This window comes from Perna viridis, chromosome 3, assembly GCF_037379345.1.
Source record: "Perna viridis isolate PV_CMFRI_1.1 ecotype Kerala chromosome 3, ASM3737934v1, whole genome shotgun sequence".
NCBI lineage: Eukaryota > Metazoa > Mollusca > Bivalvia > Mytilida > Mytilidae > Perna > Perna viridis.
In genome coordinates, this window is record NC_142447.1 from 18995420 (window position 1) to 19015651 (window position 20232).

Below are 20232 nucleotides of genomic sequence, written 5' to 3' on the forward strand. Positions count from 1 at the left end.
CTTTCGTCTACTTCAGTCTTTACTTTTTATGAGCAGCTCGATGGATGTTTCTAGAAAAACAGAGGACACTTACTCTACCAGTGCACCTGGTCCTTGCTCCCAGTTTTTAGTGGAGTCCGAGTTGCTCATTTACTTTTGTTGCTTTGCACATATAATTTTGGTTATTTAATGCTCTTTGTTGTGTGTGTCTTTTTTTCATGTCTGGTCTCTGTCCCTGGATTACATTCTTCTCCACTATAATCTTGGTCCTTGATTACTCATTCTCATGTTCACTGTATAACTCTGGAATTAAAAAGATTTAAGGCGCCACATGTCAGGTTTTAAATTAATCTGAAAGTGATCCTTCTTATTTTGTTTAATGAATCAAAGCATATGGTGGGAAATGAATAATACATGCAGTAAAACACAAGCTCTGTTATACACAATGTGTATTAAACTTCTATTCTTTTCTTAAAAAGTATTGTACTCTTTTATTAATACTCCAGTCAGTAAAAAAACAATTATTGATTAAAAAAGTACACTACAGCCCTTCTTCCATTTGACTAATAAAACAATATAACTAGAAGTCTACTTCACAATCATGTAGTTTGATTTGATTGTTAACCACCTTTCTGATTTGTTGGTTCTCTTTGAGCAACACAGGATATTTTGTATGACCTTGTTTTGTTCTTAGACATCATTAACGTCCATTGGTTCACACTTGGCAATTCAAATAATCCAAAACAAAATATCATTTTGATTACAAATTAATTAATATTTGGACTGTCATCCACTACAAATCAAATTTTAAGGAATGTTTCAAATTTTATAAGTTTATAAGTGTTAACTGTCGCAAACCAGGTTATTTCGTATAACCTGTTAAAAAATTAGAAACATTTCTTAAATACCTTTATTCATCAACTTTTCTTAAACCTTATTTACAGAGAAGAGAAATAGAAGAACAATCATCAATAATGTGTGAACTGTGTGGCCAGGATGTTGTCAATTTTAACAGACACATGAGATTGGATCATCCAGGATGTGGAGGTCAGAATTTTAGAAGGATAAATTTCTTCTGCTATTTCAATGGTTTGAAATCCTTATTTTACCATAATGATTCTTTATTTGACTATGTACTTACTTTTGATATTGTCATTATTTACTTCCCTGTTGTCCGTTGTAGAATCATTCTTGGACTAAATTGATTTCTTACCATGCTTTTAATACAACCTTTGGCAAAACCATTTTCTGCTATTGTGTATCATATTTAATGATAAGTATACCAGTATTGTAGTTAATTTCATAAAAAGTCATAAAATTTTAACACAAGAATATTTTCAGCTGTGACTTCCTTACTTACAATTAACTCTAAACATATGACTTTTTGTGAAATTGATTTTAGTAGTTTTGACTGGGAAATATGGGGTAGAGCAACAGTATTGATGAATAAAACTTATCAGAACAATTATCATAATGAAATTTTACAGTGCATATAATGATGATATTTAGAGGAAAGCATTGGTTTCCTATATTTATTAAATAACAATCACCCGATGAATTATTGTTGACTTGACTAGACAATTGAGAAGATGATTGAAAGTTAACCTCTCCTTTCAATTTGTTCATAAATTACCAAAGGAGTTTATCTTGTGATCGTCATTTAATCAAGGGAAGACCAACTCTATCCTTTGAACTACATCATTGTATTGGCTATAATCTCATACTTATTTTTAACAGGAAGTTGTGGTAACCATGGATACAGAAGTAATGGCGTTTATGTTGATGGTTGGTTTGGAGGAGTCTGTGGGTTTGGTAACCCATTCTTTCTAATGTGTCAGAACTGTCGAGACAGATACATGCAGGCAAATAATCGTAACATCCCCTCTTCAAGACCTTCTTCAAGATTGGGAGAAAGACATCTTTTAACTAGTAGTCAGACCAACAAGGCACCAGATCTGTTAGATATTATAGACCAGTCTCATGGTGAGTATTGCGAAATTTATTAACCAGAGACTTGCCAGTAATTTGAAATTTCTTTTTTGATAAGAAAGTTAGTGGACGTCTATGAAAAAATAAGTCTTCTGAAACTATTTTATTGTTTGTTTGTTAAATATATTTATCCACCTGTGATATAAAAGAAACCAAAACATCCTCTTTTAAATGCATATGGCTTTATAATTTCAACCTATTTAAAATCATAAAAAAATATGTGAATTTAAAACACTTAAATGTACTTCATGCTTTGAAATTATTGCTCAAGTGCAATTGTGAATACCTGGCTTAGCAGGCAGAAACTATAAAAGAAATTGTTTATTTGGAAAAGTAGATATTATTTCCATTTGATCTGTATTATATATCCACATTTGTTTGGTGTATGCAGGTTTCACAGTATTTATTTGTGTGTTTTAGATGCACCTTTTTCTTTTAATGACTTCCACAACTCTTCTGTATGTGGTTTTGACAACATGGTGAGTCGACTCGGACTGACAGAGAGGAAACCTACTCCGGACCCTGTTAGATTTACAGAAGGTGACCCGTTAGGGTCTAAACTGGTCATCAATTCAGCTCCTAGCTCAAACTCAGTCATGGGAACACTTGGTGAGTATAGCAATAAAGATTTGCTGAAAAATATTTTTTTCTGTAATTTTTTTCCCCTGAAATAGGAAGAGTAGTAATTTGGTTTGTTTGTTGTTTATGAGGTGCAATGTGATGAATTTGTATAAAAAAACCCTTAAGAATAACCCACTAAAACAGAAAAAATGCAGTATATGTTTTTCATATATGTTTTGAAAACACCTAAAAAACATGTGTCATCTGTTTTTCATATGTTAAGGACCTCCTTAAAAGGCACAAACAATTTAATTCTTGAAAAAAAGGTAAATAAAAATCATATGGTAATAATATGTTTTCAAAAGGATTTCATGTATAAAACACTATGGCTTTTGTATGATTTTCAGAAGTATGATTATATGTAATTTTTATCACACAAAAACCAGTCCTAAACACATGTTTTGAAACATATGAACACATATGTTGCAATTTTGCCTGCATATACTATTGTTTATTTATGCCCAGTGTCTGTCTGCATAATCACTTTGTGAATTGAATTAAGTATGAAATAATTTAAAAGATTCAGTGTAGTGGTATGTAGAAAGTAATATTTGGTTCTTAAATATTGCAAAGTAAAAACAAAAGGGGTCCCCTTATCATTTCTTTCTATGAACAGTTATTATAAAGTTCCCTCGTTTCATGTTGTTGGTTTTAGAAAGTGAAAAAATGATTTTCATGAAAACTATAAAATTATTTTTAAATTATCTACAATATTTAGAAAAATAAAATGTGTTACTTTTGTGAAAAACCTTTGATCCGGAACTAAACCAAACTTATGAGCATTTAATTCAAGTTGAACTATCCATGTCTTACAAGTATTGTTCTGGTTAAGAGCTAAGATATCACTACATGTTGGACTAAATCTGATGGTGTTTATTTCATGTCCAGCTCATATACCCCTTAATTTTTCATTTTATGCTTTAGGGGTCAATTATGACACTAATGAAGCTTTTTCTTAAGGTTCGTGTTAAATGAGCTTGTGTAAACTGGTACACCATGATAAAAACTGATAAAATGTAAATATACACTATTAAAGTGTTTCACAGAGCTGGGCATCAATTTTACATTGACAGATTTTGTTTTAATCTTCCATTAGCAGTTGGTAAGAAGCCAAGTCGTGCTGAGATAAAACAGAGAACACTAGGGGAGCAAGCTGCCAACATTAAAAACCCTGTAGATAGACAGTTAGCTCTGAAGAGAATTACATCCTCTATGATGGTGATGTTAGCAAGAAGTATGGTTGTCAAGGTTCTGTCAGTTCTAGCAGGAAGGTAGGCATTAATGGAGAGATATGAAAATGTCTTTTCTGGTTATTTTAATGCTTGTGGCTCTCCCTATTTTCATTACTCTTACCCTACCGGTGCACCTGGTCCATGCACCCAGTTTTAGTGGAATCCAAGTTGCTCATTTACTTTTGTTACTTTGTATGCATTATATTGGTTTTTTTTATGTTCTTTGTTGTATTTGTCTGTTTTCAATTATTGTCTTTGTCCCTGGATTACATTCTTTCAATTTCTGCTGGAATCTTGGTTGCCTTAATTACTCATCCTATATCATTTAATTTTTAACAACTGTTTTATTATGATAATTATTTCACTTTATTGATAAATTTAAATATCATATTTTTAAACACATAATTAAATAGTGACATTACGGACCTTTTAAGCTTGAAATTTATTTTGTAAGATGTTTACTATATCATTTGTGAAAGCTCAAGGAATTTAAAGTGTAATGAAAAGAAATAGGTTCAAAGAAAACCTCTGACAGAAATTCAAACTTTACCAAATGGAAATGGGTTTGGAAACAAGCTCAATCCTTATTTTTGCAGTAGCCATGCATCAAGCATGAATAAACATGTATTTGTTAAAAATTTTCAAAATGAAAGTTCAAACAAGGTCTTTCGCTTTGAAATACCCAGAGTATTGTTCATAATTTCTTTTCGTTGTCCAGTGGACCATCTTGCAGTTTACCATCAGCTTTAGACAACATAGGATTATCAGATGTAATGTTGATAGTACAGATGATGAGTTTGTGTGCCTCAGGGAAGATCATTTATACCAATACTCTATCCTCACCAAGGGATGTGAATGAAAGTCTGTCCCATCTAACCACTAGTATTGGTGCTCTAGTGCAGGAAAATACATCTGCTTTGAAACAGTTGGTTCAGCTATGTACACAGGTAAAATACCAACAGCATGACTAATCATAGTGCAGTTTGATAAAATAAATTCAATTTCCTTTTCATATCCTGACAGATATTGAAGCAAGGTATCATGTGATAAACTTTGAAAAGTTGCATGTCAGTCTGTCTGTTCTTCTCCCTCACAGTTTCAAGATGGTTACTTCAGAACAGATTAATGAATATTTTATACACTTTGCACAGTTGTTTGTACAATAAAGTAGAGATTAAGTTCAATTTTCAGTAAAATCCAAAATGTTGTTTTTGAGTTGGACTATTTTTAACATATTTCCATTCCCCCTTTTTTTTAACCATTAGATGACAAAGTATCACTTAACTTTGCATTAATGCCCTATTTTTTAAGTTTGTCTTGTCTGCTTTTAGATAAAAGACATTCAGTTTGAGGTCTCATTCTGGTCAGTGCTAAGAAATGTTTTATTCATAAGGTCATCCACATAAGCTTGAAGATAGTATATGTTATTGAAAATAATCCGAGAAAATTTGACATAATTATCACGTTAATGTTGAACTTTAATGTGATCTCTGATGAAGGTGACATTAAAGTTTAATCTTGAGTAGATAGAAACCAAACCATGTGCATAGATTAAGGACATCCAATTAGCAGGCTTCTTTTTAACAAAACTTAAAAAAAAAAACTGGTTTCAGCTTTAATTTGGCTCCAGCTAGTTTCCCTTTTCATGATTAAGATTATCTGTGAAAACAACAACCCACAATTTTGTATTGTGAAACAAGCTTACCAGATAGCATTCACTTCTATTTACATTAGCCATTCATTGATGTTGACACATTTTGTACCATTAAAAATTATATTATTTCTTCATAGTAATACAAATAAAAGGTACAAATAAAGTATTTGATTAGGGATAAACTTGCTTTTTTTCAGGAATTGTTGGGTGCAGCTATGGGCATTACGCCAAAAAGTGACTTAGTTGTCAGAAAGAAGACCAAACTGTTGACAAAGTTTAAAGAATCATCAACATTTGCAGTGACACAACCTTTAGTTTCTCTTTTAACTCAGAAGGGATGGATTTCTAAAATGGTTAGGTCATTCTCAAGTTCAAAGTTTAGAGGTAGGTTATATTTCATCAATAGTAAGGAAACCAAACTTGTTTCTTCTTCAGAATGTTACTTAGTGTATTAAATGATGTGTCAACTTTGCGTAAAAGATATATGAGCTTCATCATTTAAAATTTTACTTAAATTGGCAACCATTGTCATCACAGCTGTCATTGTAAGTAAATTATGTTGGAATTTGATAAAATAACTTCTTGGCATGAATGGCATAAAGCAAGGACTATTTAAATGTTTTCTTATCATTAACTAATTTTTGACTTTATATTTTGAAAGTTGAAATTTTTGTCATGCTTTTCTCAGCAACTACTCATCACAACAGCTTAAAATTTTGATCCATTCGTCTTGAAGGTTTGCCATATGTTTGAAACCATTTTGGGAAAAATTTGACAACTGCTTCATGTTTATTGAGGACTTTATTTATTTTCCATATATCGTGATTGAAAGCTGGGATATCATTAGTGAGCCATCACTCACAGATCTCTCGTTAGCCCTATTTTACTGATTAAGAACAGTTAACATATAATTTGGCTGTATTGTCCTTAAAGATGACAAGATGACAGTAAAAAGAAATTCTAAAAGGGGCTACTGATACTTTCTTTTTCTTTTCAGACTTGTCAGCATCTAAGTCAGAAGAAGAGACAAGCAGCCCATCTTTAGCCTTCTCCTCTACAGAAGATGTTTCCCCACTACAGCTTATCAATGCACTGTCAGCTTGTATCCTGTCAACCAAACTTCCTGCTCAACATAAACAGTGGGCTGCCAAGCACCTGCTTCAGTCTCTATCTACACAGACTATCATCCCTCAGGGGCTGGAGAACCAGGCTGATCTTGGAGGAGACTTGCCATCCACCCCTGTCACTAAACTTGAGGCTCATCAGAATAGACTGGCTCTCTGTAAATGGAGCAATAAAAAGAATCTCTTGGCTACTAGGTAAATGTGTGTGAATATAACATGTATAAGTGCTACATGTATATTGTAAATTCAGTAATTATTGCAATTGTTATATTATTGTAAAAAATGGTAATTGATTGTTATTGTAGTAATTCAAACTTGCAAAACTGATTTTTTAGCATTGCTGAAGGGAGATTTTTTTCTCATTATTGCAAAAATGAATGTCCATGAAACTTTCTGATTTACGGTAAATGCAAATATGATCTGAACAAATATTTGGAAAGGGGGGGTGGGTCAATAAATTTGCAAGATTAGTGTTAAAAATAAAGACTTCTAGTGTGATATGTCAAATGATACCTAAGGCATTTATTAGAATAAAGAAAAAAATCAGGAGTTCTGGAGAGTTGTTTGCCTCTGAAAACTTGTGCTGTTACTATTTTTCCTGTGTCATTGTTGCTTTTACAAATGTGTTCTACTGTTTTCAGTGGTTACGATGGCACAGTAAGGTTCTGGAGTCTCCCCAACAGAATCCATCAATTTCTCCAGCACACCTGTATATTTAACAGAGGAGAGGATATTTCAGGAGAAGACCTTGATGGACATCTCCTTGGAAATGTGTGCTGGAGTAGTACTGGAAAGTTATTTGCTGGTTCTATGGATAGTCTGGTTAATATCTGGACTACTGGAGGTAGGAAATTTAAAGCAGAACTTGGTGTAAACTGAAGTCATAAAACCATAACATTAACTGTGTATTTTTTCATTGAATTTTTTCTTGTGTATTATTTTTTTTTGTGAATTGTGAGTTCATCCTTGCAATTCTTCTGATACAGATCAGTCATTATCTTTTTATGTGAATCTTGACAAAGGTGAAAGTTAACTGGGAAATACAATATCTTCTGAAACTTTTACAAACATTGTTCATACAGAGTACATTGCAGGGTCTGGTCAATTGATAATGAATACTCTTATCGTAAATACAAAAAGGCTCATATTAACTGCAAACAATCATCAACATGGTTTATTGGGACAATCAAAAGTCAATACAGATAACGACTCTAGTCTTCTGTAGGGTAGCAACTGCTGTTGTTCTAAAACTATTATCGTTTAATTTTCTTAGGAGGAAGAGGTTACCTTGATGTTCAGCCACACTGGGTATCAGCCTTGGCCTGGCCTCAACATAAAGGTGTGATAGGGGGCTGTCTGGGACTGACCACTGATAGTCTGCTGATAGGACGGTTAGATGGTTCATTGGCTTACATTGATATTCTGGATACCAGTAGCTTTAGGAGACAAGAACTAGAACAGTGTTACAGGAGAAATGGTTTGTGTGACACTTTCCTCAACATATTATCTTTTTGTATTAAATCGGCCTCTCAGTATACAGAATCTGAATTTATGGAGATGTTCAAAAGAAATAAAGAAACCCCTTGGAAATAAATGCATTATTCAAGTTCAAGGGGCAAAAAGACAGCATTGTATCCATCAAACAATACTCAGAAAGAAGTGATAAAATTAGCTATGACATACTCCCAATCCTTCAAAAACCAGAGTAGGCATGCTAACTTTTTAGCAACACTTTATACATATATAATTTGGATAATATAGGGAGGAAGAAAATTACAAATTGAGTAATTTCTCTCATGTCTGTATTTTGAAATACATGTATCATATTTAATCCCCTGCTCAGACGCAGAAGGGGACAGGAATATTTGTGTCCATCTGTCCATGTGTCTGTCACGCTTAACTTCGTAGTTGCAACTTCTCAAAAAACCTTTCAATAGATTTTTTTGAAGTTTTATGGTATTGTTAGTCACAGTATGAAGTTAATCATATTGGACTGTGATTTAGATTTAACAAATTTTACAGAGGTTATGGGACTTTTTTGCTTCTTCAACTTTTTGTTTGTAGCAGCAGGGGACATATGGCTATGCATATATTCAAATGATATACATGTGAAATGTCAAAAAAATTTTATTTTAGTTTCAGTCACACAGTTAGCTTGGTTTGACGAGGACAAAAATTTTGCTGTGGCGTATAGTGATGGAGTAGTATCCCTTTGTAGTAAACTGGACCTTGAGCAACCAGTTACAACAGAAGCTCATCAGGTAACTTATTGGCTTCAGTTTCAGAGATATTATGGAGTTTATTGTATCATTTTGTTGTTGATTTACAGAATTGATAAGATAAAACAAAATCAGTGAAATCTTACTTGATAGTGTCTGATTTTCCAGTCATGCATTTTCTGGCAGTTTTAGAGTTTTGTCTCACTTTTAAAAATAAGTTTTGTGATAAGTTTGCTGAGTTCCTGATATATATTTGCAACATTTCTTAAAACATTTTATTATGATATCACCAACCTGTGGGTGAGATTAATAGGATAATTAACTGGAAAGAGTCAGTAATCAAAATATGATCATGAGTGCCTAGATTTAAAGAGTGTGCAGAACTTGTTCTGCAAACGAGTTAAATCTTTATGCGTTCTTGGCACGAGTGATCATATTTTTTTATTCATGATATCCAATTGATTGTTCTATTATTCATTGCTATTTTTGGTGGGAGAAAGTCTTAGAGTGAAATTACTGAATTTATTTCACACTATTATTCAATTTATCAAAATTTTGTACACTGGGAACATTCGGTAAATCACTGCTGTCTGTATGATCAGAGGAAATCTCACATGACTTAAGATTAGAAATATTCTTGTCTCATAAGTAAAAAAATCTTGAACTTTTTTATTTTACTGATTTGTATTGATGATTTTGGTAAAATTTTGTTTTCTATGGTCTTTTTCTTCGATGTTCAAGCTGTATTTTCTTACAATTCAATTACAGAAATTGTTTTGTCTAAGGTAACTGTTGTTAGAGATAAAATCTGACAACATTTACTGTTTCCATCTTAAAAGTTTTATTGATTTTGATAGCAAAAATTAACAACAGTACAAGACCTATGACATTTTGACTCATTGTGATACTGGGGACAATTCTCATCTATACGTGCATAATGTTAATGTAAACACAGTATAATTCTATTTTGATTGAATTGTTTAGTTTCAATTTATATCCTTTGAATTTTCTGTTTTTATAATTTCAGTTAGAAAAATTAAAAAAAAAATCTTAGTAATAATTTATTACTCAAAAAATTGTCATTGCTATTCAGAGTGGTATTTCTTGCTTGAAATGGGATCCCACTGGTCATGTCTTAGCCACCTGTGCTGATGGGGATCAGAATGTCAAGTTATGGTTTCCACAGAGGGAAGGATTAATCCTGCTGTACAGACTTCCCCACTCATCCCCTGCTGGTACCCTGGAATGGTGCTCTCTGTTAGGAAAAGGAGATAATAAACAGCTGATGCTAGCAAGGTATCACTGTTTTAAATAATATATAAAATGGCCTTTTGTGAAACATTGTTACAGTTAATGCAGTTTCTAGAAAGTTTTTGATACTGAATGCATGTACAGTAAACATTGCATATAGAAAAAATGAGTTTCTTCATTTGTAGCATACATTTTTATAATTAAAGTGGCAAGTCTTTTTTTTTACATTAAAACAAGAAAAAGAGAAGTTGTTGTAACAACACAGATACCCAACTAGGCCATTCTATGGCTTAAAAACAACATTTTAGGATATCATTGTTCATTGATAACTTAAGTAGGTCTTTGATAAAAATTTCTTATTTCCATATATTTCAGTGGTAGTGACATTGGATCCATTAATGTATGGACAGTTCCTCAGATATTGAGTAGTGATATAAGTCTATCACCATTCCGAGAAAGGAGACTGGTAATTTTTTTTTTTTTTGACAATAATTGATTTTCTAAACGAGATATGTTTTTGCTTGAAAAAGCATAAGAAAAAAGCAACTGTAATGTGTTAAGATGTTTGTCATTGCTGAACAATTGGGTATAGTGTTAAGCAACAATTTCTTTTTCAGTCTTAACTGGGCTTTGAAAGTAAAGTGTCAGTCAGTAATTGTTATGAATGTATAAAATTATTTCATGTTTAAAAGGAATGTGATATACAGCAGGGTTTGAAATTTGAGGTTGCTTGGTAGTTAAAAACAATCTGAATGCAGTGTGGGTAATTTGATTTTAGTTGCAAATACATGAACATCTGTAGGAACATTTTTTTCATGGTTTCTTACAATCTCATACATGTATTGTGGCAAATATTTAACACTGTCACGAAATTATAGTATATATGTATTCATACAGTGTTGAATTTGTTGAATTTTAAGGAGCAGACTGATGAAGACAGTGAGGAGACAACTTTGTCACCAGTAGTGACACTTTATGGTCACATCACTGGTATAACAGCTCTGGCTTTCAGTCCTAATGGCATGATGTTAGCCTCAGGATGTACCAGGGGTTGGCTTAACATATGGTCACTGTCAGTAAGTATTGGTTTCTCTATGGTCTCAACACTTTTGTGTATCCATCTGCACCATGAGAACTGATTTGTTCAATGTGTCATAGTTTACCTTTCCTCTTTCATCTGCCCTGTATTTGACTTTTTATGAGCAACTCAATAGTTGTTTCTAGAAAAGTAGGGGAAACTTACCCTACTGGTGCACCTGGTCCATGCTTCCTGTTTTTAGTGGAGTCCGAGTTGCTTTTTTTGCTTTTGTTACTTTGCATGTATTATTTTGGTTAATTTATGTTCTTTGTTGTGTATGTCTGTTGTCCATGTCTTATCTTTGTCCCTGGATTACATTCTTTTGATTTCTGCTAGAATCTTGGTTCCCTTGATTATTCTTCAACACCCTCAAATAGATGTATTGCTTACATAGAACTCAGCTATTGTGAATGTTTATTTATTACAATGAAACCCGTTTTAACCTGTGTACTAATTTTCACTATTTTCATGGTTGACAAAAAAACGCAAAAAATAGTACCAGTCAAATGGATTCATAACGCTATATAATACCAATTATTTTTAAAAAAGTGAAAATTTTTATCTGCAAATATGTGCACTTAGTAGAATCTGCAAAAAATAAGCAACCACCAAATTTTTTATGATAACAGTACCTATTTAAACCAGTCATGTTTTAAAGTTCAGCAAACTTTGAATAGACACAATACCTGCAAAAACTTTCAAAAATCTAAGTTAAAAAAAACAAATTCCACAGCAAACATACCAAGGTAAAGTAGTTGAAATGGGCAGGACACCCAACCAAATATTTTCAGCTTATCATCACACTTTCAACCCTGTGTATTTCAGGATGGGTGTTTACTCCAGACACACATAGAGAATGGAGGTGTAAATGATCTTTCATGGTATGCTGACTATGGAATGGCTGCCTGCTTTAGCAGGGTGAAGGTAAAAATAAATTTGATTAAATTTATATAGGACAGTTTTACCAGATATAAATCCTCTCCTTAATTTTACAGCTACTTTTAAAAGTCTAATAAAGAAAAAATTGTGTTTATTAAAAAGATTGTGTGAAAGTTAGTGATAATATTAATCGTTTACATATACATTTGTAAAGGATACTGTAAGTTTGGCATTTTTAATTCAATGTAAAAAAAATCCTTTATGCAGCTGAAGTTGGAAGATGAAATAATTCAATATGAAAATGTGATCTTTATACCCTGTCTTGCAAAGTGGAGGGGGGTAAATACTGATTTATCAATACATTCTTCTGCTTCAGAGAGGGACACCATCTCTAATCTGTTGCTTCTCCTACATCTCTGAATGGAATTTAATGAAGCTGTCTCAGAATATTTATTTAATATTAAAGATGTGCACCTTCTTTGTCAGATTTGATCTGAATGTTTTTTACGGTTTTCCATAGCAAAACATGGACTTTGCCTTAAATAAATATGGGGTACCCGTCTCTTATCCCCAACTCCTCTTTTATCACTGAATGGAATTTGGTGTATTTTCACAGAATATTTATCTCATATTCAAATAGTTTAAGTCTTATTTTAATTTTTTTTATAACTTACGGTTTTAGGGATGGAAAGTTGAGTTTTCCTTTAGTGAGCTTTGCTCACATTTTCTAGTTTTTATGTAAGACATAGAGTTCCACATATCATTGTCTTTCAGTTTGTTTCTATACTGTATTTTGTTTTTGTGACAATGAACTTGAAACCAGCACCTTAATTAACAAACAAATATTTTCAGGATGTAGTACTACTACACTACTTGCCTGAGACTTTCATGAAACAAAGAGCTCAAGCCATTGCCAGGAAATCACTGAAACAACAAGGAATAGTAGGATTGAGTCAGGCTCCATGTCTGCAGGGACTTCTACAATATCTGCCTAATGTTTTACAGGATCAGTACTTACATGAAAAGGTAAGGGTAATTGCTAATTTTCACAGATTTTCTCCAGTGGACATACATGATGCAATCTTTTTGGCCGGGTAGCATTTGTGCAAATTGCCTTATAGAATGGTGATGTCGGTTTGATAGGCCGGTGGTGGGCTGGCGGGGAAAATATTTTTGTTACATTTTTCTCATCAACCGTAAATCACAGCCACTAGATATTTAGTTTGCAACTTCAGTATTGGGTCCCATATTGTGGAATGCAGTTTCAGTTCTGTTGCACTTCTCCTTCCTATTAAGGAACTTTATGGCAACCTGGCCATTTCTGTCTTTGACTTCTTTTTGAAAATGTGATACTATGTGAAAATAATTTTTATCTGTATTTTTAGTCTACTGGGGAAAAAACAAAACTTAGTAATTGGACAAAATGGTTTTTACATTGTTCTACTATGATTATAAACATACATCGAGTAGGGTAAATATGGCACTAAAATATACTAAGAACAAATACTTTTTATGACTTAGATTGATCTTTGTTGGTATACATATTTAGTGTTATCATTTGTTTGAATCCAAATGAAGTGTCAATTTTCATTATTTAACAGAGTTTGAAAATCAAAGTTTAAAATTAATCAGGTTTTAAGGAGGTAGACCTTAGGTAAGGGACACAACTCTTACAAATAATTGAAATGTTTATATTCAGCATTTTACATCAATCTCATGTAAGCATCAAAGTAACTTTGATTGATTCCATTTTGTTTCAAATGAACGCTTGATGTGAAATGGATTATGATACAAACATATAACTGATTTCAAGAGTGATGTCCCTTACTTACCCTTGGTCTATCTCATTAAAAAGTTGATCACAAAAGAGCTAACTGCATTTTATTCATAGTACATTGTGGTATAAATCTGATTAATCTTTTTAAAAAAGGTTTATTTAAGAAGCTTTGGGTTTTGTACATGCAGGCAACAGTGGTATCAGGACAACAGCTAGTCCATAGTTGCTTCCTCCAATATCTAGCTGTATTAGCAGTTGGCTTGAACCTTGAAAAGGCTCTATGTTATACTCCAGTGCCGCCACACCACTGCCAAGGACAATCAGGTAAGCTAAACACCTTGTATCAGGAATTACCCCACCTCTGAAATTTTCAGCCAATCCCTGTCCCGTATTAGCACTACATGAGGACCATGTATTTCTTATACACTGTCAATGTTTTATACCTTGTCAGTGCTTGAGTTATTGTTTTTTTCTGGATATCATTCAAAACAAATATGGAGACAAAATGTTTCACTCAAATGAAAATATTTTGTTGGTGTGTGTAGGTCATCAATGGGGTAAATTTGTTACATACTAAGTCATTCAATGACCATATGCCTTGCCAAGTATAAAATTAATTGGCCGAGGTAAATTCTATACCCAGTCACTAAATGACTATGTAACTAATATAACTGTGTGTCCATCCATCCACACATTACACAAAACACTTCAAAGGATTTTGAAAATTTTTTTTTTGGTACAATTTTTTTTTTTTGGTACAATATTTTTTTTTTTGGTACAGTATTTGCCTTCATTTTGATTTTGTTTTGTTTTCCTAGTTTTTGTTATGGGAGACTGAAAAACTGGCTGTAAAAACTGAATAAGGTGTAGCAGATTATGTGTTTTCAATTTTTTTGGTGTTTTGATGAAGATTAGTCCCAGAGAATTTGTCCTCTTCTGTTCAAGGGTTTAGAATTTCTTTCTTTGGTTGTCGAGAATAAAGATACTGATAATCTTCAAGTTTTAATGTTTTAATGTAGGAATCTTTTTGTGTTATTTTTCTAGCAATCAAATTGAAACTGAGAAATGAAATACACTTACTTGAAAGAAGGTCAATTTTAGATGGAAAACCTCAATTGCAGTTACAAAAACCAGTTATATAAAGAAGACTATTTGAAACAAACCCTTTATGGTTGGATGGTTTTGATAAATTAAGAAAGCCAGTGATACCAATATTCAATTTTATAAAGAAAATGTAGAAAGAGTATAACTGTTACGATGGTTCACTGTGTGGCAGTAAATTGCTGATATTTTATCTTTAATTTTTTTTTGTAGACTTTGAAAGACTTGTACCAGAATGGCAGTGGCTGCTGTCTTTTTCTACAGCTTTGAAGTCTACAGATGCTCTGACAAGGAGGACTTCATTCCCTGAGTCATTTAAGTTACTGAATAAGGAAATTAGTGACAGGAGACCTGAAATTCTGGTAGGTGTATATGAGTGTGTGTGTATATAATATTATTTTGATTGGAAATTTACTGAGATTTGCCTTGAATAATGCCTTGCTACACTAGGAGATTTGGAAAAGCCTGGAGTTGATGAGGAACCACAACAGGTTCTACTGAGGTATGATGATGCGTACCAGTACCAGAATATCTTTGGACCATTGGTGAAGTTATAGGCTGACTGATAAGAAGCTGAAGGAATCGCACACCCAGGATAATATAATAGTTAGATAGGATGTTGGTCTTAATAGGAAAAGGAACTTTTCTCCCAGATTCCACAAGTAACAACAGTGTTACTGTAAATACGTGCTGTGTAGCATAGTCGTTGTAGGTTTTATTGATCAAGCAGCTGATTAAGAGCAAATACTTTGAACCATTTTTTTTGCAAGTATTTTATTTTTGGTTATTGCTTTTTGTGAAGATGAAAATGTTGTAAAAGAAATTGGTCTACAGAAGATGGGAGGTTTTCCTTAGAAGTACAAAAGAAAAAGAAAAACAACTGAGACTATAGCCAACTGCCCGGGGCGGATCCATGATTTTAGATAAAGGGGGGAGCAACTTAAATTTTCGCCTTGCTCCGCTCAGCGAAACATTTTTTTAGGTTAAATCTTTGAAATATTCTTCTTCAGTGGGTGCAGTGTAGATATCTTTTGTGGTAAAATTAGTGAGAAATTAAAGTTTCAACCTAAAACTGCCTAAATCTACCCAAGACAACCCATGCTTTGCAAATTTTAGGGAGGGGGGGCACACGCCTGCCACACCCCTGCCTAAATCCGCCCCTGACTGCTATCATGCAATTTTTTCTCCACTTTTTCAAAATATGGATTTTACCATCATAATCTTTTTGGTATACTGGGGTATGTACATATCTATTAGACTGAAGTATGTTAAGAAAATAGTTCTGAAATTTGAACATTGTATCCATCATTTGGAAGTCTCTGAATTATTTAGTTCTTAAGTTCCAGTTAATTTTGTACATTCTCCTATTAGTTTAGTAATTATCATTCATTAGGATAACCAGAAATGGGACTTGAATATGGACAGTCAGATAATGGCATGGGCCATGCAGAGACCTGAGGATTGGCAACTGGGAGGGAAATGTGAGGCCTATCTTTGGGGTAATGGTCGACATGGCCAACTCTGTGAAGGAGGCAGGGCATCATTTGTACCAACTAAAGTTTCTACATTTTGTATTGCACAGCAGGTATGTAACATGGGAATAGCTAGGTTTGTTAGTAGTGAGATGCCTTATCATGTTATAGAATTTTATCATACTCTCATCAAGAAGTTCTAAGGTATGTCTTTTTGTCAAACCTTCCTTATAACATAATTACATAATTGTGAATACTGTAGAATTGACATTCATCATTGAACTTTGGCAAAATTTGGTACATGCAGGTATATAACATATTTGTGAATACTGTAGAATTGACATTCATCATTGAACTTTGGCAAAATTTGGTACATGCAGGTATATAACATATTTGTGAATACTGTAGAATTGACATTCATCATTGAACTTCGGCAAAATTTGGTACATGTAGGTATTTAGTCCTTTTGAAAAGTCTGGAATGCTCTTGGTATTTTAGGTCTAAGGTCAAAGGTTAAGATCATGGGGTCAATCATTTATACAGCCTGGAGGTGCCATGCTTTATGTTGCCACAAAAATGAATTAAAATAATTTCTGAGATTGACCATTAGTTTTGTGCCCCACCTCTGAATTAAAAGAAGAAAAAAAATGTTCATACATCAAAAACCCATCATTGCAGATAATATGTGGCCAGAACTGTACATTTGTTGTACAGAGTAGTGGAACAGTATTAGCATGTGGAGAAGGTAGTTATGGAAGACTAGGACAAGGAAACTCAGATGACCACCATACTCTTACAGCTATCTCGTCTATACAAGGTAGGTCATTCAATGATTGTCTTCTTAATAACTGCATATACACTGATATATTCATTTTGGTTTTTATACAACTGCCAAAAAGTTCAAGTTTGAATGTTTAAATGTTCTGGGTTGAACCTCTACTGTCATATCAAACTGTGCTCTGCGAAGCATTGTATTTGTTTTTGTTTTGGTGTAGTGTCTGTAACCAAACATTTGTTCTAATGTCATGCCCAGTTTTGCTTAACTTTTGAAAAAAATCATTATGAGATGTGACTGGTTTTAGCTATCTATACCAAGGTATTACATGTATGTGCAATGTCATGCTGGACTTTTTTTTGTAAATTTTACTTAAAATTTTCAGAAATTCAATCCAAAAGTGTTTTTTGGCTGGAATATCTTGTAGGCATACTTGAGAGAAAATTACAGTGATTAGAATTTTTGGCACAATTTCAAAGAGTGAAAATCAGATTATAGTATGATGAATATTGAGTGGACGTGAAAATTATTTGCGCAACTACCAATTGTAGTCTCTTCATATTTGCTATCCAGCATCAAGTACAAGTCCCATATCATGGGATCCGATTTCAGGTCTGTTGGACATCCGTCTGTATAACCAAATTTGGCCATTTTTGTCTTTGACCCATTTTTTGTTTAATGTGATGACAACTCTTGTCATTTGCAATGTGATTAGACTGTAAACTATTGTAAAAAATAATTTATTTCACTTCAGGTTTTGTTGTGACCCTTCTGACCTCGTCTGTTGGTTCTGATGGACACAGCTTGGCTCTGACTGAGAGCGGCGAAGTGTTCAGCTGGGGAGATGGTGATTATGGTAAACTAGGTCATGGAAACAGTGACAGGCAGAGGCGGCCAAGGCAAATAGAGGCCTTCCAAGGGGAGGAAATTGTCAAGGTAGAAAAAGTTTCCTTGATATAGCATTTTAGTTGTATTTTATGATATACCTGGTAATATAGTTTATTCAATCCCTATGGTTATTAAGTGATTTGATCAAATGTTTTTTGTCATTTCAAAGTAAGATGGTCCTATACTAAACTTGAAATGTTCTTCTGAACATGGACCACTTTTAACATAACTAGCTTTGTCATAATTACTTTAAAGACATTTTTATTTGGAATATAATCTGGAAAACAAGGAAACAATATCGATGAGATAACCAAAACAAAAAGAGAAATTTTCACAGTTAAGAGTTGGTGGTTCAAAAGCATGTTCTGTTGTGTTCCCCTTATAAATATGAAATTACTTTTATTCATGGAAACCAATTGTTGTGGTTTAGGAAAAAATGTCAGTTGATTCTACATTTCATGGATTTGACAACTGCATCATACATATGAATGGAAAATTTACTTTCACTTGGAATCCAATTTGGTGTTTCGCCAAACCCTTTAAAAACCACAAATTTGTATACCCATGAAGTAATGGTACATTCACAGTTCACCATATGAAATTTGTTTTATTATTATATTTAGCTTGCATGTGGGTTTAAACACAGTGCTGCAGTAACAGCTGATGGTAAACTGTTTACATTTGGGAATGGTGACTATGGCAGACTGGGCCATGGATCTACATCCAACAAAAAAGTACCAGAGAAAGTCATGGCATTGGATGGTCATCCTGTAGGATTTGTATGTATATAGAATGGTATTATAGTTTAAAAAGTTTGAATATTTGCATTCTTATGAGGTTTTATTATTATGATTTAAATTGAGGAGTATTATTTGCATAATTATTTACTGTAGTAAACTTAAACAAACAAAAATCTTACTTTTGTTGATTAATTTATAAGGGAAAGAAGGTTAAATTAATTATAAATATCTAGACTTGACTTGTTCTGATTTACCCGTGTAAATTTGAATCAAGATTTTTCAAATCCAGATTTTACTGTTATGTCTTCTTTTACTGTATATTTATTTCCGATTTTGTCATTTTCCAATTTTTTTTGTTAGCATCCATAGTAAAATCATGTTTGATATCTTGCCCACTAAATTGTGAGTTTGTGACATTATGATATTTTGTCATTTGGGGATGTACTTAGTAAATGAGTTATTTACATTCCACATGTCACCCCTTTATGATTATATTCATTTTATAGAATTCAAATTAGAAGTTTTTTTGATAGGTTGCCTGTGGTTTGAATCACACCCTATGTGTATCAACTGATGGGTCCACAGTATGGGCATTTGGAGATGGTGACTATGGCAAGTTAGGACTGGGCAATACATCTGGAAAATTGGTCCCAACCAAAATTGAAGCTCTGCAAGGACAGTTTATAAAGAAAGTGGCCTGTGGTGCTCAGTTCTCTGTGGCATTGACTAAAGATGGCAGAGTATTTACCTGGGGTCAAGGTAACAATTTTATAAAACTTATTATAATTACATTACAGTATTAGTAATCTGCAATTTAGGGAATGTGCATACCTTGAGAGCGGAAGGTTGCAGGTTCAATGTAGCCGAGCAACATTTGAAAAAATTAAAATGAGTAGTCATTGTCTCTCCACTAAGTGCATGGGAGTAATGACTTGTTGGCTTCGAATCAGAATAATGTGTTTGAATGGGATAGCATGCCTACCTGCAGGTGTTGACTCAGTGCACAACAAATAAAAATCTGGGTCAGTCTAGAGGAACAGTACAAAGCAGGGTGTGTTCAAAAAGTTAAAAGTTCTCATCCTGAAAAGAAAAAACATGTAAAATCCTAATCAATGAACTAGTATCAAACAGTGGACAGTGTAATTGCAAAAATTGGAGATGGGAGATGACAGGCATATTTTACTATTATTAATGTTATAAGAATAGCATTGATGTTATTCAATGAAGTTATGGATGCAAGTTTGTAATATCTCTAAAACTTGTCCCTCCCATCTGAAACTGATGTATATTGGTATGTTTTAAATATGTTGAAGGCATGTGTAGTAATTTGTTACATACCAGTATTATCTTAAAAAATAATGGCACAAAAAGACTATTTACATTAAGAATTTACTCATATTTTGGTGTGACAAGAACTGACATTAGTCATTTGAATTTTGACATTTACTTCCCT

At 33.1% G+C, this 20232-nt stretch overlaps 1 protein-coding gene across 8 annotated transcripts in view; it reads left to right on the forward strand.

The window, feature by feature from the left end:
* LOC148621326 (putative E3 ubiquitin-protein ligase HERC1) overlaps window positions 1-20232 on the forward strand; it is a 72362-nt gene that overhangs the window by 44396 nt on the left and 7734 nt on the right. For 7 of the 8 annotated variants that reach the window (XM_088575505.1, XM_088575498.1, XM_088575497.1 and 4 more), the window contains exons 46-67: window positions 924-1026; window positions 1717-1962; window positions 2389-2577; window positions 3686-3860; window positions 4540-4768; window positions 5673-5859; window positions 6473-6794; window positions 7241-7443; window positions 7873-8076; window positions 8736-8860; window positions 9912-10114; window positions 10445-10535; window positions 10990-11145; window positions 11973-12071; window positions 12879-13052; window positions 13992-14127; window positions 15118-15266; window positions 16298-16489; window positions 17055-17193; window positions 17906-18087; window positions 18663-18818; window positions 19313-19538. In XM_088575505.1, the coding sequence (XP_088431631.1) occupies window positions 924-1026; window positions 1717-1962; window positions 2389-2577; window positions 3686-3860; window positions 4540-4768; window positions 5673-5859; window positions 6473-6794; window positions 7241-7443; window positions 7873-8076; window positions 8736-8860; window positions 9912-10114; window positions 10445-10535; window positions 10990-11145; window positions 11973-12071; window positions 12879-13052; window positions 13992-14127; window positions 15118-15266; window positions 16298-16489; window positions 17055-17193; window positions 17906-18087; window positions 18663-18818; window positions 19313-19538 (3886 nt within the window). The remainder of the gene's footprint in view (window positions 1-923; window positions 1027-1716; window positions 1963-2388; window positions 2578-3685; window positions 3861-4539; window positions 4769-5672; window positions 5860-6472; window positions 6795-7240; window positions 7444-7872; window positions 8077-8735; window positions 8861-9911; window positions 10115-10444; window positions 10536-10989; window positions 11146-11972; window positions 12072-12878; window positions 13053-13991; window positions 14128-15117; window positions 15267-16297; window positions 16490-17054; window positions 17194-17905; window positions 18088-18662; window positions 18819-19312; window positions 19539-20232) is intronic. The other variant, XM_088575502.1, reaches the window with a different exon arrangement.